This window comes from Arabidopsis lyrata (assembly GCF_000004255.2).
Source record: "Arabidopsis lyrata subsp. lyrata unplaced genomic scaffold ARALYscaffold_1, whole genome shotgun sequence".
NCBI lineage: Eukaryota > Viridiplantae > Streptophyta > Magnoliopsida > Brassicales > Brassicaceae > Arabidopsis > Arabidopsis lyrata.
This window is the reverse complement of record NW_003302555.1, coordinates 27,095,384-27,117,134: the sequence shown is the minus strand read 5'-3', so window position 1 is coordinate 27,117,134 and position 21,751 is coordinate 27,095,384. Positions and strand designations below refer to the sequence as shown.

The following is a 21,751-nucleotide window of genomic DNA, read 5'->3' as shown; positions in this document are numbered from 1 at the left end:
TTGGATCTCTCCTAAACCACATATTATTACTAACATAGCTTTCAAATGACAGAGAATTTAAGTCTTTGGATGGGGGATGGTGATGGCCTCCATAATTATAGAAGTGCAATTGCATCATTAATCAAACACTAACTAACATACTCAATTTATTAAACGTGACCCACACATTACTAATATTTTTTTTTAGTAACTATTTATATTTAATTTTCGACTTAAGTCGTTGTGGGTTTAAAATTATCATCGTTAACCTTCCCAAGAACTTGTTGAAGATGGTGAGCGATATCCTCCTGTCGGTGAGGTTCGAGCTGTGGTCGGTCCGGCAGAACCCACCGTCCATCACTGCTCTTGACCATCCCTTTGTTCTCGTCTTGTCTCCAACAAGGCGGCACATGGTACTCACTTCTCAAGAAATCACAACTCTTATTCACTAAAGCTATGTCTCTCTTTGTCACCAAACAGAATCTCTTCTGTGCTTCTTCGTCTTTTCCATGATATCCATCTACTAAATGAAGCAAAGCTTCTAGGTTATGTGCACAACCCAAATCCTTAGTCTGTTTCAGAAATGGGCTTTTCTTGTGGTCCAAGGCAAGCTCCACGCCGACGTGCGCGTAGCTCCATGGGAATGATGTTTTTTCTTCTACATACTTCTGAAACTGAAACTTTTCGTTTGCGAATATCCCTGGAACAGAAGGTACCTTGTCGTGTACATTAACGACTCTCAGAACTTTAACCCCTAGTTCGTCGCATCGTTCCTTGAACCTCAAGTTACCTACTCGAGGTCCCGAGAAGGAGAAAACAGTAATTGGAACTTTATAGTTGTTCTCCGGTACGTGATTCAAGTTTAGCTCCGCAATATCATAAGCACTGACCAAAGCAAGAGATGCGCCAAGGCTGTGCCCAGTCACGGTGATGCTTATCTCATGACCTTCTTCTCCGGTACCATAGTACTCAAGAAGCCGTTTGACTTCGGCCAAAACCTGTTCCCGAGCCGAAAAGGAAGAGAATTTGCAAGAGTCTTCTTTCTTGGTGTACAAGTCATGAAACCCTAATTCAATCTTGATCGATGGGTCGTCACCAAAGTTAGCTGAACAAAGAATGTCTTTTAAGTCATAGATCCATTCGAGATAAGTGACTGTGCCTCTCCAAGCAATGACTATGTCACGTCTCCCGAGCCGACCCACCTCTTCTTCGTCCGTAGCTACAGCAACATAACCCATCCAGTTGGCGTGTTGGCTCCAAATGGAGCTGAGTTTTGATTTCTGGAAGAAGTTTGGGAGGTTGATGTTGGATGTAGCGTAGAGGTAACGTGTTATGGTGTAGCCTTTGTGGAGATGTAGGTCAAGGTTTGAGAAGAAATCAGAAGGATGGTATTTGCAAGAGCCACAATATTTAGAGTGAGGATCGAAGTCGAATGAGTCATAGCAAGCTTGAGCGAATTCGCCATAACGTATGATCTCTCTTCGAAGATGATTGTTCATTGGATCTAGTAGTCCTTCCCAATTATTGCAACCTTGTACTTCTCTCCAAATTTCTCGAAGACTAACTTCTTTTTCTTCTTCCTCTTCCTTATCTTCTTCTCGTTTGTTGTCTGACACATGGGTTTGTTTCTTTGGCTGCTTCTGTTGAGTCGTTGAAGAGCTTATGCTTGTGCATGAAGATGCGCAAATGATGGAGCAAGTCTTGAACTTTGTTGTCAAAATTAGGGTTTGGGGTTGGGTTTTAAAGATCTTGTGAGGAGAAGAAGAGAAGAATCTTGGGTTTTTGAGAGATATTGGTGATGATGGAGAAGCCATTTAGATTTTGTGTTAGAGTAGAGAGTTACAACTTCTGTTTTTGCTTGTTTTTTTTTTTTGTAGAGAATACTAGAGAGCAAGTGAGTATGTATATGCATATGAGTTTCGATTAAATTTGCTTGTTTTTTTTGTGTGTGGATGATTATGATTTGGTTGGGTTACAAAGATTGATGATGAATTTGGTATGAGTGCCTCTCCTTATTGTTGTGTATTTAATGGATGTTTCTTTCTTCTCCTTTAATGGAGTTTCCTTCTTGTACAATATGGCCACACATCTTTTAACACGTGTATATGCACAGCATGTATGATGTATGTATGTAGATGTGTATTAAATATGTGAATAGACCCACCCAAGAAACAAATAAATCTTCCACTTTGTATTGAGAATTAACATTCTTCTTTTTCAAGTGGTACAACATAATGATGAGTTTGAGAATTAAGGGATCGTGGATGGGTACAATTAGCAGCCCCGGCTCACATGGGTGGGCGGAGGTGCGACGGCCTAAAGCTTTTTTTTTTTAATAAAAATTGTATATAGAAAAAAGGCCCAAATATTTTTTAAAAAAATTATTAGTATGAGAATTATATTTCAAGAGGCCTAATTCTTTATTAAAAAAATATAAAAAGGCCCAAAATTTTAATATAACATTTTTTACTGTAAAGAATCTGTAATTTTTTTTAGAAAATAGGTAAATTATTTTTTTTATATATAATAATAGGCCAAAAAATTTTTTTTTGCCCTAAGACCATATTTATCGGAATAACTTATTTGGGTGTTCTTAAGGTTAATTAAGTATTAAAATAATGTAGATAGAAGAACAGTTCTTGGGTGGAGAGAAGAACATGTTAAACAGTTTTTGGGTGTTCTAAAACCATTTTCTTTTATTTTATTATTTTTTTAATGGTAAGAACATGGGATAAGTTATCCCCTTGCATATGCCCTAAAGCTCCCAAATATATTGGGCCAGAGCTGACAATTAGTAGAATAGTTTATGCAAACTTGCTAGCTAGCAATGATAGTCAAATTATCAATGGCTGATATAAGTTGTTTTCTTTAGTTGATACTGTTTTGAAAAGCCAAATTTAATCATATAAAATAAGAAAACGTTTCACAATCTTTAAAGGAACCGAAATAATAAATTGAAACATCGGGGTGAACGAAACCCCATAAACATGAAACATCGAACATATACACTATATGCTTTGGTACTCCATGCTTAATCTAAATTAGACGGTGACAACTCACTCACTTTCATAAGACTTGGTCTTTTAACTCTCACGTGTAGTCCAATTCAAACTGAAATTCTAACCAAACTGAGCCGAACCAAATCTTAACTTTGGTTCGATTCGGTAGGCCATGGACATAACTTTTGACTATCATTGCTATCTAGCAAGTTTGAATTGGACTCTAATGGCTTGGTACATAACTTTTTTTTTCATTACCCACGTTGAAGAAATTAATTGGAAGTGTAAATTTTGATTTTGAGTTTTGGAAATTTCCTAACTCACCAGATAGATAATTTCATATTCAAGTCCCATAACGGTCTTCCTATGTAACATGATGTAAGATACCCCAAGTTAATTTGGTCTACCAAGAGCATCCATCCAAATCGCTCCATTAGTAGGTGTGAAAATGATTAGAGTCATCACCCCGCTACCAAAATCGGATTGATGTTCAGGCCATAGTGTTTGTACATGACGTATATCTTTTAGTGTCTGAGTCATTCGATTAATTCCAAGAATGATAAGGACTTTCCTTCAAACCTATCAAGAATAAAGCATATTCGTCGGGGGTCTACTATGGATTCATCGGTTAAGGCAATTAATTTAACATTCAACCAATTAGAATAATGAGAATATCTTTTACACTCAATGATACTCTTTTTTTCATTTTTTTTTTTTTGCGTCGAACAATTAGCCATGTATGTGAGAAAATCATCTATTTTTGCAACACTTTGTTGACGGGTAGGTAAAAATGCTTCCGGATATATCGGATATCCGACCCGTTTAAAAAAATCCTTCACAAAAAATTTGTTGGGTCGGATTATATTTAACCCAACTCATACACCGGATATTTCATATTTAATAATTTAGATATTTAGAAGATTTGATTAAGATTTATAATTATGATTCTCCTATCATCTTTGTTTGATTTGTTTTTAACTGTTTTGAATCATCATATAATACATAAATTAAAAAAAAAATCAATTTTTTTCTTCTGCATATACTGTGATTCGAAATTTTAAATACGGACATATATTATCCAATTGACGAAAAATTGTGTTCAACGTTCTACATCGATTAAAATATTTAGACAATGATTCAGAATCATATCATAAATAAGAACATTAATAAAATAAATGAGTTTTTTGGCCGGACGGGTTTGGCGGAACGGGTTTTTGAATCAATAATAATAAAAAGATTAAAATATCATTAATCCGCCGCTTCAATACGGACTAAATCTTTTTTTTTTTAATACCACAAATATTAGACATATTAAATCAGTCTCATTTAGAAAAGATTGTATAAAACCAAAAATTGTCCCGTGGTATAATGTCCCGTGGTCTTAGAGGATTATATGATTTGTAAAATTTTATATATAATAAATAATCATTAAATTTTAAAATAAAAAACAAATCACGGGACGGGTTAAGAAATTACGGAACGGGTTATATTTCGGAAAGTATTTATATGGCGGACGAATTTGAATCAATATTTATATACCGCTTTAATACGGGTTAAATCCTCAGTTTATTAATAATTGTCTCGTAATGTACCGCAGGTTAAAATCGAAGTTAAAATTGTATCGAAAACCAAATGATAAGATTTAGCTGATACTAAAAAAAAATAGAAAACTATTATACACATAAACAAAATTTTGTATACACATGCATACACACTTAACATTTTCTTTACTATTTTGGTGAACTAAAATCATTTTCCAATTTATTATTTACTTTCGTTAAATTGGTAATATAGTGTAAACTTTAAAATATTGGAGAGAAATTGAAAATTTAATAGCACACTCAATTTAAATAAGAGCAAAAAATCAATTTTCAAAATTCTTAGAGAAAACAGATATATATATATATGAAATTTTGATGTTTTATATAATAAAATGTATATGTCAATCTTTTTGAAGTTTTATATAATAAAATGTATATGTCAAATTCTAAATATATACTGAGTATTTAAATAAGTACGTCAACGTGGAAAAAAAGACCACATCAGTCATAAACAAAATATTACTATTTCGTGGAAAAAAAAAAAAAGTTTAAATTAATATGAGGAAAAAATTGACTTGTTCTTCCCCCGCTCTGCGCTGCGTTAGCACTCTCTCAAATTCATTCTCATCACAAACCAATTCTTCTTCGCATTCTTCAGGTTTGTCTCAATCTCAAATCACCTTTACCTATTGATCTAACCCTCAAAGTTTCAGCCTTTAAGATTCCAAATCTGTTGTGTATCTTTAGGTCAAAGGAACCTTTTTTAAAATCGTTTCCTTCGATTTGATCGCTCTGACATATAAAAACGTAATCTTTTTGGCTCCGATGATCTAAAGTTTCATGCTTTTTCACTAATCAAATCTCCAGGACGTTGATTGTAATCATGGAGCGGTTAACATCTCCTCCTCGTCTAATGATAGTCTCAGATCTTGACGAAACAATGGTAAAACGCAACTCTTTATTCACAGAACAACGATTTGATTTGATTGATGTGTACATGTTTTTGTTTTCTATTTGATTTTGCAGGTTGATCATCATAAAGATCCAGAGAATCTATCTCTATTGAGGTTTAATTCATTGTGGGAAGACGCTTATCGACACGATTCTCTTCTTGTTTTCTCAACCGGAAGAGCACAAACAATGTACAAAAAACTGAGAAAAGAGAAGCCTTTGTTAACCCCTGATGTTATTATTACATCTGTAGGAACTGAGATTGCTTATGGTAACTCCATGGTTCTTGATGATAATTGGGTTGAAATCTTGAATAACAAATGGGACAGAGGAATCGTCGAGGAAGAAACCAGAAAGTTCCCTGAGTTAACTCTTCAGGCACTTTCTCCTTAAACACAACAAAGTCTCAATGTCACTATATACTCAGATGTTACTTGTCCATTGAGTGTTATCATTGAATGCAGGGTGAAACTGAACAGAGGCCACACAAGCTTAGTTTTAACATTGACAAAAGTAAGGTTAAGGCAGTGACTAAGGAGCTATCTCAGCGGTTGGAGAAACGCGGGGTAAGATTTGTTTCTTTACTCTTACAGAAGTTTGCCTGATCTTTGTTTGTTAGTTTACAACATGTTTGTGTTCTTTTCAGGTTGATATCAAGATAATTTTCAGTGGAGGAAACGCTTTCGATGTTTTACCACAAGGTGGAGGAAAGGGACAAGCTCTTGCTTATCTGCTAAAGAAGCTGAAGACTGAAGGAAAACACCCTGTTAACACTCTTGCTTGTGGGGACTCTGGAAATGATACTGAACTATTTACCATTCCCAATGTTTATGGTGTCATGGTTGGTTTTTCGCGGTCTCTGATCATCAGTTTTGCAATTGAGTTTCCATGTTTTTAGTCTTCTCTTGTTTTCATAGGTAAGCAATGCTCAAGAAGAGTTGTTGGAGTGGTATGCTGAAAATGCGAAAGAGAATCCAAACATAATCCACGCAAATGAGAGGTGTGCGGGTGGGATTATACAAGCCATTGGTCACTTTAAGCTTGGTCCAAACCTATCTCCAAGAGATGTTTCTGACTTCTTGGAGTGCAAGGCGGATAATGTGAACCCGGGTCATGAGGTAGTGAAGTTTTTCTTGTTCTACGAGAGATGGAGACGAGGTGAAGTTGAGAACTGTGAGACATATACAGCAAGCCTCAAAGCTTCATGTGTGAGTATAACCTTGTTTCTCTTTATCTGCAAATCTCACTGTATCAAAGAGACTTAATGATTCTTTTATGCTTTCTCAAACCACTATCAGCATCCTGCTGGTGTCTTTGTTCATCCATCTGGTGCTGAAAAGTCTCTCAGAGACACCATTGATGAGCTTGGCAAGTACTATGGAGACATGAAAGGGAAGAAGTTTCGGGTTTGGACTGATCAGGTCTTGGCAACAGACACAACTCCAGGGACTTGGATAGTAAAGCTTGATAAATGGGAGCAGATAGGTAGTTAAATAAAGCCTTAATATGTGACACTCTCCCACAAACCCCATATTAGTATCTTGCTTAATCGATATTCGGATTGTGGATATTGCAGGGGATGAGAGGAAATGCTGCACAACAACGGTCAAATTCACCTCAAAGGTAAGAGATGATTAAGAGGACTATTAGTATAAAGAGTAGATTCTTCTGTTTCTTGAGGATTGAAAGTAATATTGAAATATTGCAGGAAGGAGAAGGGTTTGTGTGGGAACATGTGCAGCAAATATGGTCGGAGGAAACAGAGATAAAGAAGGATGATAGCAATTGGATCATCTGAATTCCATTAAACCATTACAATTTACTTTTCTTTTTATTCCCTTCATTACTAAGAAAAATAAGCCAAAAAAAAAAACTATAATGATAAACTAAAAAAAAAAAAAAAACTATTTTGGATTTTTTTTCCTGAATCTTGCAATTAAATCTTCTTTATAGACCCCAAGAGGAGAGACATATACCGAGAAGGGAAAAGAGAATTTTCATACCCGTACTATCTGCACCGTGGATTTTTATACCCGGACAATTTTGTAAGGTATTTTACAATCTAAACTTTAATAAAATTTGAATCTCATATCTATACTTGATACAACGTGCAAAAATCGGAGTCAATCTAACGGGTGTTAGTCAACTCCGTTACGGTGCTGAGTCATCGTACACGTGTACGCTGACGTGTATCAAAACGACGTCGTTTTCATACCCGTACTGTCTGCGTCGTAGATTTTCATACCTGGACAATTTTGTAGGGTATTTTACAACCTAAACTTTAATAAAATTTGAATCTCATACCCTATACTTGATACAACGTGCAAAAATCGGAGTCAATCTAACGGGTGTTAGTCAACTTCGTTACGCTGCGTATCGAAACGACGTCGTTTTGATATGTGTTCTCAAACCCATTATTTCAATTTCTGTTAGTTAATAAACAAATTTATACATTTTTTGGTTCATACCATCACTGTTTTTACATAGCGCACACTTTATTCCACACATGTGTAATAGTGGAGTCAGAGGCTATAATGCCACTAAACCAGAAAAATGAATCACACATGCCATTTTAGAATCTGTATGCCACTCTAGTATGTGTTATTTCTATTTTGACCTTAATAAATATTTTTTATTTAATAACTTTAAAAAATTAAAAGGAAAATAAAAAAACAAAAAAGCAAAAAAAAAAATTGCTAGCATCATTGTAAGAGATCTAAGGGTCAGTTCTGTCATTGGCGGTGAAGTCAGGGCTGTCAGGCTCGGTGGCTTTTTGAGGTAGCAAAGGAAGAGTGTAGAGAGGAGGAAGGTTGGATATATTGTGCCACATATGCCACTATTTGAAAAAAATTAATCTGGCGTGCCACCTTATAATCTGAGTGCCACCATAAATGTGATATCCCCAAATTACCCTTAATGAAATTAAGGTGAATTTGTATGGAATAGTACAACTTGGTACAACTTTGTACAACTAAGAAATAATAATACAACTGGTACAGATGAAGCGCGTTTGAAGTGAAACGCGACGCGTAAAGAGCGCCTCCAAGGCTCAAGGACGAAGATGCAGTTGCAGCATTACGTTCTTTATCTTGACTAGGATGGTTGGATATATTGTGCCTCTAATTTCACCAATTTCGTAGCATTTTCTCCGATTTGATCCGTCAATTTTGATCCCAACCATCGATTTGGGGTTTTCCCCAATTTCTGTTTTAACGATTGGAATTGAATTTGTTTAGGTTTGGTCACTTGTACGGAGATTTGACCAGCCGCAGAAATACAAACCATTTGTGAGCAGATGTACAGTAATTGGTGATCCTGAAATCGGTAGTCTTAGAGAAGTCAATGTTAAATCTGGTCTTCCTGCAACAACAAGTACTGAGAGATTAGAACTTCTTGATGATGAAGAACATATCCTCTGTATCAAAATCATCGGTGGTGATCACAGACTTAAGGTATAACGAGATATCAAATCTCATTGATGTTTGTTTACATACAGATTGTGTTTTAGAAAACTGAGGAATTTGAAAATGTTGACTTTTTCGCAGAATTACTCGTCGATTGTTACTGTTCATCCGGAGATAATCGAGGGAAGAGTAGGAACAATGGTGATTGAATCTTTTGTAGTTGATGTTCCTGAAGGTAACACAAAAGATGAGACTTGCTACTTTGTTGAAGCACTTATCAGATGTAATCTCAAGTCCTTAGCAGATGTTTATGAAAGATTGGCTTCTCAGGACTTAACTCAATCGCTACATTATCAATGAAGGCCAGTGAAGTGAAGTATCAATTCTGGAAAACGGTGTCGTTTTTGAAGAGTATAATTCAGGAAATGCGATTGAGTTAAGTACTTCTTCCTGATAAAATGGTGTCGTTTTTGAAGAGTCGAACCTCCTATATGAAGCGGCAGGTTTAGTGCAAATAAAAGTTCTTATGAGTCTGACTGAAACAAACCATAAACCATTGGTGAAGCAGATTCAATTTTAAAATCAAAATTTTAGGGTCCAGCGGGAAATTAAAAAGCTACTCATTTGTGACTATGAAGAGTCATCATAAATTCATAACCAAATAATTCAAAACTATTAAACTTTCATGTTAAAAAAATTAAAAAAAAAAAAAGAAGAAAACACGTGCTAATGCTTCTCCTCCTCCTCCACATCGCCGGGTTTTCCTCCTCTTCCTCCCCTGTGAAAACTGCATTTATATCAATTCTCCAGATCCCCCAAACCCTAAATTCTCTCTCTCTCCAAATTTTCTCCGGGAAATTTCTCATTAGGTGAGGTTCATAATCGTCTTTTCTAAGATCTCTCTTTCCGATTTTACGATTCGTCTCATGGTGCGATTTCTCCAGCAGTAATTAATGGCGAGAACCAAGCATTTCGCTACCAGGACAGGATCTGGGAATCGAACTGGTATCTTAAATCTGCTTTCTCTTTCAATTTACTTGTGATTTTACCCATAATTTTCCGGTGTTAACCCTAGATTTCGAATCTGAAATTGTAGATGCCAATGCTTCTTCATCTTCTCAAGCGGCAGGTCCGACGAAGGTACGGCGTATAAGGGTCTCGAATTCAGATTCAAAGTTTCCTTATCACGTTATGATTTTGTCAAATTTCGAAATTGTAGACCCCGACAACAAGAGGCACTGAAGGTGGAGATAATACTCAACAAAGTGAGTTTTTTTTTTTTTTTTTTGGGATCATTATTATCACTTTGATTATTTTCCCTATTTTTTCATCTCTTTGTTTGTGCGTTATGTGAAAAGTTTGTTCCTTTGTAACATTTGCAGCAACTTCACCAGCTACTGGTGGAAGGGTAAGATTTTGACCACTGCTTATGAACTTTGATTTCGCGTTATGCTGACGAAATTCTCATTTGGTTTGTGAAGAGAGGGCCTAGGAGAGCCAGACAGGCTATGCCACGAGGTTAGTTTTTTTTTTTAAAACATCTCTTGTGATATCCTACATAATGCAGGACATTTATTGTGTTTTGAAAACTAATCTTCGTCTTGTCCATGTAGGTTCACAGAAGAAGCCTTACCGATACAAGCCAGGAACAGTTGCTCTGAGAGAGATTCGACATTTCCAGAAGCAGACAAACCTTCTTATTCCAGCTGCTAGCTTCATAAGACAAGTGAGTTTCTCTTTTTCTCTCTTTTTCTTTTGCTTAATAAGTTTCACAGCATAACCATATATATATCAAGAGATAACACAAGCCTTTTGGTGTTTGATGTGGCTTGTTTTCAACATGGATCCTATCTGAACATCAATGCAGTGAACATAGTGATATAGCATTTTTACTAAAATTCAGCCAAACCTCCGTTAAGGAGCTTGTAATCTAGTTTGTCTTTGAGGTTATTGACTCATAGATTCACAACCATATGATTCTGTAACTACAATACTTCCTCAGTGATATGGAAATGCTGATTTGTGTTCCAAACAAACTAATTTAGTTTCTTTTTCCAGGTGAGAAGTATAACTCATGCGTTGGCCCCTCCCCAAATCAATCGTTGGACAGCTGAAGCTCTTGTGGCTCTTCAAGAGGTACCAATCCTTCAACTTTTTTCTTGATACAAATATATGAATATAGATATAGAGAGAGTCACACACATCACAAATAATGTCTTGATGACCCACCCAATCAACTTAATCACAAATTCTTTGTGATAGGCGGCAGAAGATTACTTGGTTGGTTTGTTCTCCGATTCAATGCTCTGTGCTATCCATGCAAGACGTGTTACGCTAAGTAAGTACTCTAAAAGAAGACATTTTCAGTCAAAATTTAGGAATCACAAGCTACTTTTGTATCCCTTTGAATCATTAGTTACCTGAAAATCATATACAATATTTATGCTTATCCATATCTGTTTTTGTTCATATCAGTGAGAAAAGACTTTGAGCTTGCACGCCGGCTTGGAGGAAAAGGCAGACCATGGTGATAGAAACTCACTCCCTATTCACATCTCTTACATTGTAAGTGAGGATCGAATAGTTAACAACAAGTGTGTCGTAGGTTGTATAAGTTTTATTTATTCTATCCTCATGACTTGTTGATGCTTGTCCTTTTTTCTTTAACTTCATGATCTGACCAAAAGCTTCTTTTAAAACATAACTGGAAAGCGGAATTTGGTTGATTACAGTATCTAGGTTGGAAAATTTCGTTCTCAATGTGTGTTTCTTATCTGCTTTTCGTTGGATTTGATTGTTTTACGTTGAGATTTCTCTTGACAAAAACGTTTTCTTTTGTTAAGTTCTAACTTCCAATAGTTCATGTATATAAATCGAAGCCTCAGTCTTAGAAATGGCTGTGATTGAAAGGATAAAAAAGAAATTAAGTGGAAGATTTGGAAGAACATATGTTTTGGGAGGGCTTTAGAAGAAATATCTCTCTTGACTAATGGGAATATCCACGACTTTAAATTAAGTTTTATATTCATCCCTAACTAACTTTCAACTTACCTTTTGATAGTTCTAACAATATATTTCATTAAATTGACAAAATTTATCTCAATTTGTAATAGATTGAACTTCATAAATGTAAAAGTTAAGTGTTTCTCCTAATTAATGCATACTCTATAGTTTTCAATTTCATGTCTCTAATCAACCTTTGCTAGTATATATACATTGATGTTACATACTATTTTCATACATATCATTGTACATTAGTACTCAACATAGTTGATTCGTATGAACTTAATAACGGTTTAATTTATTTTATCTGCGTATAAATATAAAACATCAAGTAGTATTATTCCTATTTTAAAAAGCAATTAGACAAGAACATGACGGAGCAAATGTCTTATGATTCTCATTGGTTCTCAACGTAATCACTCAAGCATTGGCACACACACTGACATCTATTGGCTGCCACCCATAAGTTGCTAAATTAATTAATAAGAATAATAATTTAAGCCGTGACAAAAAAAAAAAAAAAATAATAATAATTTAAGTTAAATCCGATTTAAGGAAAATAAAGTACCATATACATCAATACATCATACATGATTCCTTAATGTGGAAACCGACCAAACCGGTCGTTAATATTTTCCCCTATAAATAGATAATAGACTTCATGTTCTTCCCTTAAAATCCACCATTCTCTCTTTCTCTCTCTCTACCTTAGGTTCAATATGGATGAGAGGAAATGCTGCACAACAACGGTCAAATTCACCTCAAAGGTAAGAGATGATTAAGAGGACTATTAGTATAAAGAGTAGATTCTTCTGTTTCTTGAGGATTGAAAGTAATATTGAAATATTATTGTAGGAAGGAAAAGGGTTTGTGTGGGAGCATGTGCAGCAAATATGGTCGGAGGAAACAGAGATAAAGAAGGATGATAGCAACTGGATCATCTGAATCTATTTTGGACATTTCCATAAAAACATTACAGTTTACATTTTTTTTTTAATTCCCTTCATTATTAAGAAAAATAAGCCAAACTATACATGATAGACTTCTAAAATAAACGTAATTTTTTTTTAAAAAATATACATGTATTTGGGATTTTTTTCCAAAAACTTAGAAAAACAAATTATTGATTGTTGTTGATGAATCTTGCAGTTAAATCTCTAGTTCAAACCCTTTGAAACTTGCTTTTTTGCTTAGGCTTTTAGCTGTTTTCTTAACAACATGGCTTTTTATGATATTAAGATAAGATGTCACTAAACACACGTTTTGTCCTATACACAAACTTGTTTTGATAGGATATAATTCGAGTATCTTTTACATGTTTTCAGTTTTATTTTTGATTAGAAAAAAAATTTGTCACAAATTTGCATAGTCAAGAATTTTCAAATCACGATTATATTAAAATGGGAAGATCATCAAAGAGAAGAAAATGATATCTACTCTATAGACTTATAATCTCAATTGGTAAACTATCAGACCAAAGTGTCATATCTATAAACTCTTCACTCGGCCAAGCTTTTCAATGTGTTGTTGACATGTTGTTGGGAACATTTAAAACTCGGGTTTACTCAAATCAGAAAATAGAAAACGCTAATTATTGATTTTAAATCGCAATTATAAAAATTAATTGAATTTGGTTAATTCGGTAGAATTTTATAGATTGGGTGGAATTAAGAAGGAAAAGAAGAGTATAGGGTGAATTGAGTTGAGGTCAAAAGTACAAAGTGATCCTAGTTAAACGTATCTAGTGCAGGTGGATTGCTACAGGCAGCCCTTAAATACAAGTAGACGTAACAATTTTGCTAAGACTAAAACAATAGTTAAAGTTAATAAATTTGACAGTTGGCTATATTATATTCCACTGAAATGTAACCACTTTAAAAAGGAAACTTCATTCCAATACAAATTCCAGTGAAAAAAAATAATTTAGTTCCATCAGTCCAAAATGATGAAATAATGTTCATAATATCAAAGGCAACACTCCATATTTGAATGAAGTAAAAGAAAAAACACATTAAAAGAAAACTTGGGAGTAAAACACAAACAGATCCAAGTCTGGTTCTGGTTTGAGTTTTCTTTTTGTGGATGGAACTCAGAATCTGATGAACCCTTTATCTCTCAAGCTCTCTACAGTCTCTTTAATGCTAACTTCCAATGGCACAAACTCAACCCCAAGAGACTCTGCTTTCTCTTTTGACACTTTATATGTTGGAATATATATCTTTTCATCTGCACACCTACAACAAAATTTCATTGATTATTTTCAAAGATCTTGTCTTTTAATTATCAACTTCTAGAAAGAAAAAAAAAAAGAAAAGAGAGACACTAAAAAGAACTAACTTCTCAGGGAGTTGAAAATCAGGGTAAAGATCATGCAAAATGTTAACAACTTCAGAGTAATGGGCAACTCTCTCCACTAAACAGTATCTCCCATCAGCAGTTGGATTCTCAAACGCTTGAATATGAGCGTTCGCTACATCTTTAACGTTAACCCACCCGAACGTCGCATTAGGAAACGTTTGTGCTCCTGAAAATGTAAGCCAATGTTCAACTTTAGGTAAGTGTCTGAACCAAACCAATGCTTCTGTTTTTTCTTTACCTTTGATCAAGCTTAGTACTGCAGCAGCGCTAGTGTTTAGCGTTGGCTGTAAGAGAGGACCAATCACCATAGCTGGATTTATCGAAACCAGCTGTAAATCATTCTCTTTCGCGAATTTCCACGCTGCGTTTTCAGCTAATGTCTTCGACAATACATACCATAGCTTTTGAGGGAAAATAACAGTGATTCAGCAAAAAACAGAGTGATAACTTCAACATCACGCAACCAGAATTCATTTTGATTTACCTTGGAAGCTCTGCAATAGTCAGGATCGGCAAACCAAGTTTCGTCAACTATGGTTTCGGGTGTTCGAGGCATTCCATTGAAAGCAACAGCTGCTATAGATGAGGTTAAGACGACTCTTTTAACAGAGGAAGTCTTCAAACAAGAGCTAAGAACATTGATTGTTCCTTTCACTGCTGGATCAATTAACTCAGCCTACATAAACCAAACCCACAAACCAATCAATAATGGAAAATTCGATCACAAGAGAATGCGCCAAAATGAGAGAGGGAGACCTGAGGGTCCTTGACGTCATGATAGAATGGCGATGCGGTGTGGAAAACTCCTTCGCAACCATCGATTGCTGAATCGAAAGAGCCTTCTTCTAACAAGTTTGCTTTGAACAATTTAAGCCTTTCCTCTGCTCCTTCCAATGCAAGCAAATGCTCTGTTTTCCTCGGATCATCTGTTCCATTGAACCATATATACAAAGTAAACGAATCTATGAATCTTGAATCATCCGACAATTACAAGATCTCTAATGATCTCTCATCTCTTCAAATTTCATTACAAAAAGAAAAGAAAAAACGAATCATGAACATGAAACTATATTAGATCCGTTATTTCGGTTTCGATATATAAGATTTGGAAGAGATTGAATAGAGAAAAAGAGACGGACTTGGATCGCGAACAGAGGCTTTAACGGTGTAGCCACGGAGAAGGAGAAGCTTAACGATCCATGAAGCAATGTAACCTGAAGCTCCTGTCACACACACTGTCTTCTCTTCTTCGCTGCTCATTCTTCTTTCAGATCTTCTTCTCAAATTATCTCTCTTTGTTTTTTTCTGTGTTTGAATTCTTCAAAACTTAGATATTCTTAGCCTTTTGCCTTTTATTTTCCTCTTCTGTTTTTGGGTTTTAAAGCGCGCCATTTTTAGGAGAGTTCGTTAGAGTTTTCCTCGGGATTTTTCTCTACCAAGTGTGTGACTCCTCTTAATCTCCTCCGTACGTTTATAATTAATAAACTAATTTCGTTGTTAAACCAAGTTTTCATGAACTCAATTCGTAAAATTTATTAACCGAAGAAAGAAAAACCGGTAATATCCGGTTTTGGTCAGAAAAAAAAGTTACATTTTGATGACATTGGAGTTTCTCTGCCTTGCTGTGGCTGAACTGTTCTTAACTTCCCTCATAGGAGGTCTCGAGCTCGACGGTTTTGTTGTTCTTCCTTCTTTGTACTTAGACCAATCTCCATTGTTGCTATGTCGGTTTTCTTTTAACCGACAAATCAATACCCTTTTCTCTGACTCTGATGGCAATTTGTTCTTCTCTAGTTCTAACTTATCTTCCTTCCTCATACTTTTGATCTCTTCTTGTAATTCGCAAACCTCTTCTTGTAGGTTTTTCAACTTTGCTTCCGATGATAACGCCTTTCTTCGCCATCCTTCAACCTAAAACAGATTCCCAAAACATTTGTTAAGTCACCGACTTGTGCTATATCGAGAAGAACTGATGGAGTGTAGTTTCTATCTTACCGAGGAATGTAGATTTTGTATCTCAGCATCTGACTCAAGAGCGCGGTTTTGCCAGAAATCACGACATGATTGAAGCTCTTCCATTTCTTTTCTAACTTGATTTAACATCTCTTGCATTTGTGACCATTGCTCTGCTTCAGCTCTTACTTCATCCGCGATCTTCCTCATAACTGCTTTGCAGTGTCTAGAACAGTCTTTCTTTTCCTCGTGCGCTTTAATTGCCTGCAAAACGTAAAAATTAATCCTCACAAACTTCATTTGAGCTCATATTAGAGAGTAGAGAATTTGTTTTCACAACTTTACCTTACTATACATGTCTTGTACAGAGCTTGAAGACGGTGCAACGAGACTCGATCCATATTCCTTCTCCATTCTTTCCAACAAAACCCCTTTCGATAACGCCTCCATTTTACTACTCAATGTATCTATCTGCAGCAAAAACATCAAAGTCAAAATCATGGAAAAAAACCTCATCCATTTAGAGTTAATTGTTACACTCACATTTCCATTATTGTTTCTAAGAATGCTTTGATCAGAATGGACCGAGAAGCTAGCTTCTGCCATTTTCTGAATTCCTTTGACACAAACCTCTTCGGAAACTGCCTCATCAAACCTCTCCAGCTCTCTTCTTAGAACAGAAGCTTGCTTATCAAAATTATGTCTGAAGTTTCTAGCTTCCATGTCCTTAACCTTTGGAGACTTTAACTCATTCAGTTTCTCAACCAAATAGCTTATCTCATCTTCCAAAACCTTGCTCTCTTTCTTCCCTTCAGAGATTCTCTGTTTCCCCTAAATCAAAACACCAACATAGAACAGCTTCAAACTCAAAACACTCACACAACAACAAACACAAACACACAAACCAAATCAGATTCTTTGACTTACAGAGAGAAGAGTAAGAACAGCAGATCTCAGCGTCCTCTCCATTCGCTTCTTCCTCCTCTCCATCTTCTTCAAAGCAATCTCTTTTTCTATTCTTAACAAATTACACTCTGATCTCAACATCTCCGCTTGAAACCTCCACTTAGCTTCCTCAACTTCATCAGCCGCAGAAGAAGATGGAAACCCACCAATCTCTCTCCCATCTGCAACTTTCCCTCTTCTCCTTCCTTCTTCCTCCTCATTCACCATCACAATCGATGCCCCTCGATCAAAAGTCCTCTCTTGATGAAACAGAACCTCCAGTTTCACTCTCCGATCCTTCTGAGACGACGAAGAAAGCGTTGTCTTCAAACCCTTTGCAGCATTCCGTCGAACACTATGCCTACGTGGCAATTGAAGAATCCTCGGCGTCTGTGGGTACTGCCACTTCGATTTCCTCATCATCAACGATTCGTTACTTCTCTCCATTTTTATTCACCAACCAACTTTAACAAAAAAAAAAGCAACGAAAGTCTCTGTCTTTGTCGTTATCTTTGTCTCTGTCTGATGATGATTGTCAGAAGAAGAAGAAAGCTCTGATCTTTCTCTGTCGGATTTTTTGAAAAATAAATCCTTTTGTTACCGTTGGAAAATAGAATCACTCGAAAACAGAGAAGAAAAGAGACAACCTTGGAGAATTCATCGAGGCTTTTGGTAATTTAAAAACTGTGTTTTTTACTACAATGAGTGCATTGATGTGTATAAATAAAGCGATCTTGGGTCTGGTTCTCGAGTAAAGCCTACGGCGAGAGAGAGAGAGATAAGGGAGAAAGAGAAGCCTCGTGAAGTGGAGCCATTTTCAAATAAAAGCTGTCTCGTGTTAAGTTCGTGATGAAACCGCTGCTTCCTCTTTTTTATTACAACTCTGCCATTACCTTATTGGATCTTTTTTACGATATCCATTAATTAATATACATAGTAGTGACTAGTGGTTGTTTTTTGTTTTTTGTCAACGACTAGTGTTGTTTACTCGAGTCATGTTTTTTTAGAGTCTATTTCAAATAGGACAATATAATAGTGATATTTGAAAGAAATGTTTTTGGGAAAATGTGGTTTTAAAAATTCTCAACTTTCTTATTTTCCAAACAATGCCTAAATTTTTTTTTAAATTTTTTTTCTATTGTGTAAAGGTACTTTCTCTGCATAAATGACATATCACGCACACTAAACAAATAAATATATTCTTAAGAATTATTCGAATTTCATTAAAAAATTCCAAGCTCTTCTTATTTTTTATATGATTAAATTAGAACATTATATATTATTTTATAAAATAAAATAAAATTTTTTTATGAGTTTGTACAAACCATCGAGTTCTTTGTTAGTGGAATGCGCATCCTCGAAATCGGATTCAACAGCTTCATCTTTGAAATCATCTTTTAAAGGTAGAGTCTCGACTTTTTCGATCAATTCATCATATGTCTCAGCATGTATGTTACTTAGTCTTTTCTTTAGAACTGTTTCCATAACCTTGAAAAAAAGTCTTCATTATCCTTATGGAAATACTTGTTTTTACTGTCTTCAAGCTCTGAAACCACAAAACATGATATTCTAAAAGAGGAGTATGAACATGGAGTAATTTCGTCAAGAGACCAAATCTTAGATTGTTACTATGGTGTAACAATTGTAAAACTCTTGCTACCAGTTTATATAATGCATCAACCTTATCAAAAAAAATAAAACTTCTTTTGTTTGCTACAGTTTATACTTTATACAGTAAATAAAATTATGTGCATTTTTTCAATGTTTTGAAAAGAGAAAATTTAACAAAACCACTAGTTTTGCTCTAACTAAAATTAACCCTAAAAAATAACTAATTTGTTATATTGTTTTGAAAATGGAATTATAGCACCTCCCAATTTAATTCTATTAGTTTCTGTTTGGGCCAGAAAAAGCTCGTGACCACTGACTGGCTCGTCCGTTTTGGTGGTTGAAGAAGTGAATTGGGCTCTTGACCCTTTTTGCTTCTTCTTTTTCGAAAATCAAAGATTTTGTGATGAATTGGGCTCTTGACCCTTTTTGCTTCTTCTTTTTCGAAAATCAAAGATTTTGTTTCACAACCCGAGAATGGACCTAGTTCTTCTCGACACTACAAGAAAGCTTCTAGTATTCATTCTCTTTCAAAAGTTCATCTATGCAAAATAAGGATAGCACAAAGACACGTGGCAACAACCCATTTGCTATAAATTCATATTTTGGATAAGGAAATGGATCATAATCGCTCAATATCAATTCTTTTTTGTTTTCCCATATCCCCAACTTTTTAAAGACAATCAATCACCAACTCATCAGATAAACAAGAAACAGAGATAGATAAAGAGATCACACGTGGGAATCCAACTTACCAATTGCAATGGCGTCAATGACCATGACATCTTCATTTCTTCCCACCGTTTCAAAGCTTCCGGCAAACATCTCCGGCAACAGCAGACGAAGCCTCACGGTGGTCAAAGCGTCCGCGAGCGAAAACACAACCAGCTTGGAGAACAAGAAGCAAGAGCAGAGCATGAAGATGAGGAGGGATCTGGTGTTCACAGCTGCAGCTGCGGCTGTGTGCTCCTTAGCTAAGGTGGCAATGGCAGACGAGGAACCAAAGAGAGGAACAGAGGCTGCCAAGAAGAAGTACGCTCCTGTCTGTGTCACAATGCCTACGGCAAGGATATGTCGTAACTGAGTTCGCTATCTTACCAACGACACTTCATATGCCTCTGTATTTATGTCGTAAAAACTATTCTCAGTGTGGTTTGTAATGATCATATTTGATCAAATCTATAAAAAAAACCTTTGTTAATGTAGTTAAATCATCCACTGATGCGATCACAAACCTTAAATAACTTCAAATCAGTAAAAACTTCAACTTAAGCTTGGGCAACCAATCTTTACCCTTTCGACTACAAATAAACGCACAATAAGAGCCGTATAATCCATTAGAACAAATCAATTGTTGGGTTATATCAGAGCGACCCCATGATATCTCAGTAGTCTATAGTTTTCTGAGGCTGCCAGGTTCATGAGAAGACAAAACTAATGTACCTCTGGTTTATTCTTCTTCTGTATATTGAAGAGCAACAACAAATCTCAAGTTTTGTTCTGATGCATTTCTGCTACTCTACTCCATTGGGCCAGACGATGTTCCCTCCTCTTCACCATCAAATTCTTGCTCAACGCCTTTGACCTGTGTTTTGCACAAACGCTTTGTGGTGAGTAATTTGATGATTAGAAAACAAGAGAAGAGACCATTACAAGATCATGATGCCCCAATTAGCAGCAGAAGACATAACAGAAATGATAAATGGTAGGACCTCTCCTTATAATCTTTACCTCGGATACATAATGCATAAGCATATTCTCAATTCCTGATTTCAAAGTAACAGATGAACTTGGACAACCGCTACAAGCTCCTTGCATTCTAAGCTTAACTATACCAGTTTCCCTGATCAAAACACATAGCTCTGATAAAGACAAAGAAACCGATCTTCTTAACATTTGGTTTGAACTCATAGAACAACTTACGTATCGAATCCACAATACTCGATGTCCCCTCCATCATCTTGAACTGATGGTCGGATACGCGTCTCCAAGAGTTCCTTAATCATTGCTACAGTTTCAGAATCATCCTGAGAAACAATTAACACTCTTGTTAGTATTTGGCTTTTTAAACTCTATATCTACCAAACATTGGCAGCCTACCTCGTGAATGGCGGTATCCTTGGCAGCTGTAGCTTGTGAGTCGAGAAACAAAGGCTGACCAGAAGAGTAAAAGTCCATTACCACTGCAAAGATATCAGGCTTGAGAATATCCCATGTTACATCATCTGACTTTGTTACAGTAACAAAATCTGACCCAAAGAAAACTCGAACAACACCTGCATCAAGAGAGAATCTTGATCACAAAAACAAGAACACAGATCATATGAGGAGAAAACAAATGTATTTAGCGAAAGACGAAGGATACCATCAATGGCGAAGATGGCTTTAGCTAAAGGTGAACCCATAGCAGAACGAGAATTAGGGAAATCAGCACTTCCAATATCCATAACTGGTTTACCAGGATTAAACATTAGAGAAGAAGGGTTTGGTGTTGATTGTGTTTCGATAAACATTGTCCTCCTTTGCACTGCTCATAACACAAATTTCAAGCCATAAGAATTTCAAAGTCATTTCATTTCAAGAATCTGGAGACAAAGATTAGCGACCTAGAAAATTATCATACCGATCCAATTCAGGGGAAATGAAGAAGATCTCGCAGAGTTGCGAGAAGCATTAGTCGTTCTGGAATCCCATAAATTCGCCGGCAAGTGTGTCGCCGCCGAGATAAACAGAGAGCGACGTGATACCAGAAGAGAAGTAGAAGGAGAACAAGTTACGGAAACTGTATGTCGCGAAAGAGAATTGAGAAGTCTCGTAATCCCTTTCATGATCTTCTTCGTCTCCGTTGCCTTAGCTTACGAAATTAGGGTTTCGACAGGAAAAAATCGTAAAACGGACGGCGAATGAGAAGTGGAAAATATCGATCAGAGAAACCTCTGCTTACGGCGACGACGTGGCCGTTATATATCTACCGTGAGATGCCGTTACCGTTACCGTTACCGTCAATTAC

General features: G+C 35.9%; 8 protein-coding genes across 15 annotated transcripts; 4 read left to right on the top strand and 4 right to left on the bottom strand.

Annotated features, from left to right (window-relative positions):
* Positions 1–2,089, bottom strand: LOC9330378 (phospholipase A1-Igamma3, chloroplastic). The gene has a single exon (XM_021014679.1). It carries the CDS (start codon positions 1,791–1,793, stop codon positions 213–215), a length of 1,581 nt encoding a protein of 526 aa, XP_020870338.1. The 5' UTR covers positions 1,794–2,089; the 3' UTR covers positions 1–212.
* Positions 2,090–5,067: 2,978 nt separating this feature from the next.
* LOC9330377 (probable sucrose-phosphatase 1) lies at positions 5,068–7,559 on the top strand. Its single transcript, XM_002894270.2, has 9 exons — positions 5,068–5,177; positions 5,387–5,462; positions 5,546–5,848; positions 5,935–6,036; positions 6,117–6,311; positions 6,388–6,678; positions 6,769–6,955; positions 7,047–7,093; positions 7,179–7,559. The coding sequence occupies exons 2-9, from the start codon at positions 5,403–5,405 to the stop codon at positions 7,266–7,268; spliced, it is 1,275 nt and encodes a 424-aa protein (XP_002894316.1). The 5' UTR covers positions 5,068–5,177; positions 5,387–5,402; the 3' UTR covers positions 7,269–7,559.
* Positions 7,560–8,531: 972 nt separating this feature from the next.
* Positions 8,532–9,473, top strand: LOC9330376 (abscisic acid receptor PYL9). The gene is made up of 3 exons (XM_021010546.1): positions 8,532–8,549; positions 8,707–8,922; positions 9,016–9,473. The coding sequence occupies exons 1-3, from the start codon at positions 8,532–8,534 to the stop codon at positions 9,232–9,234; spliced, it is 453 nt and encodes a 150-aa protein (XP_020866205.1). The 3' UTR covers positions 9,235–9,473.
* A 119-nt stretch (positions 9,474–9,592) lies between these two features.
* Positions 9,593–11,661, top strand: LOC9327701 (histone H3-like centromeric protein HTR12). 6 transcript variants are annotated; one of them, XM_021015010.1, is made up of 10 exons: positions 9,593–9,743; positions 9,819–9,879; positions 9,998–10,014; positions 10,094–10,139; positions 10,257–10,282; positions 10,356–10,392; positions 10,488–10,600; positions 10,933–11,010; positions 11,137–11,212; positions 11,350–11,661. In XM_021015010.1, the coding sequence occupies exons 2-10, from the start codon at positions 9,828–9,830 to the stop codon at positions 11,403–11,405; spliced, it is 501 nt and encodes a 166-aa protein (XP_020870669.1). In that variant the 5' UTR covers positions 9,593–9,743; positions 9,819–9,827; the 3' UTR covers positions 11,406–11,661. The 6 variants fall into 6 exon arrangements, with proteins under 6 accessions (XP_020870669.1, XP_020870668.1, XP_020870667.1 ...); XM_021015008.1 differs by having other exon boundaries at positions 9,594–9,743; positions 9,822–9,879; positions 9,971–10,014; XM_002894268.2 differs by having other exon boundaries at positions 9,594–9,743; positions 9,971–10,014.
* A 2,092-nt stretch (positions 11,662–13,753) lies between these two features.
* Positions 13,754–15,663, bottom strand: LOC9330375 (cinnamoyl-CoA reductase 1). The gene is made up of 6 exons (XM_021015188.1): positions 15,375–15,663; positions 14,992–15,161; positions 14,720–14,911; positions 14,474–14,636; positions 14,215–14,401; positions 13,754–14,111 (listed from the first exon to the last, which is right to left on the bottom strand). Exons 1-6 carry the CDS (start codon positions 15,493–15,495, stop codon positions 13,967–13,969), a joined length of 978 nt encoding a protein of 325 aa, XP_020870847.1. The 5' UTR covers positions 15,496–15,663; the 3' UTR covers positions 13,754–13,966.
* An 85-nt stretch (positions 15,664–15,748) lies between these two features.
* Positions 15,749–18,105, bottom strand: LOC110225435 (nucleoprotein TPR). 2 transcript variants are annotated; one of them, XM_021015187.1, is made up of 5 exons: positions 17,116–18,105; positions 16,732–17,010; positions 16,534–16,659; positions 16,231–16,452; positions 15,749–16,146 (listed from the first exon to the last, which is right to left on the bottom strand). In XM_021015187.1, exons 1-5 carry the CDS (start codon positions 17,578–17,580, stop codon positions 15,823–15,825), a joined length of 1,416 nt encoding a protein of 471 aa, XP_020870846.1. In that variant the 5' UTR covers positions 17,581–18,105; the 3' UTR covers positions 15,749–15,822. The 2 variants fall into 2 exon arrangements, with proteins under 2 accessions (XP_020870846.1, XP_020870845.1); XM_021015186.1 differs by having other exon boundaries at positions 16,732–17,019; positions 17,116–18,103.
* A 1,302-nt stretch (positions 18,106–19,407) lies between these two features.
* LOC9327700 (photosystem II 5 kDa protein, chloroplastic) lies at positions 19,408–19,955 on the top strand. Its single transcript, XM_002894267.2, has one exon. It carries the CDS (start codon positions 19,505–19,507, stop codon positions 19,823–19,825), a length of 321 nt encoding a protein of 106 aa, XP_002894313.1. The 5' UTR covers positions 19,408–19,504; the 3' UTR covers positions 19,826–19,955.
* On the bottom strand, positions 19,920–21,671 carry LOC9327699 (nifU-like protein 5, mitochondrial). Of its 2 annotated transcripts, XR_002329241.1 has the most exons (7): positions 21,365–21,671; positions 21,107–21,268; positions 20,842–21,017; positions 20,665–20,768; positions 20,473–20,584; positions 20,185–20,326; positions 19,961–20,042 (listed from the first exon to the last, which is right to left on the bottom strand). XR_002329241.1 is itself a non-coding variant. In XM_002891591.2 (6 exons), exons 1-6 carry the CDS (start codon positions 21,567–21,569, stop codon positions 20,261–20,263), a joined length of 825 nt encoding a protein of 274 aa, XP_002891637.1. In that variant the 5' UTR covers positions 21,570–21,671; the 3' UTR covers positions 19,920–20,260. The 2 variants fall into 2 exon arrangements, 1 of the variants encoding a protein (XP_002891637.1); XM_002891591.2 differs by having other exon boundaries at positions 19,920–20,326.
* Positions 21,672–21,751: the final 80 nt, after the last annotated feature.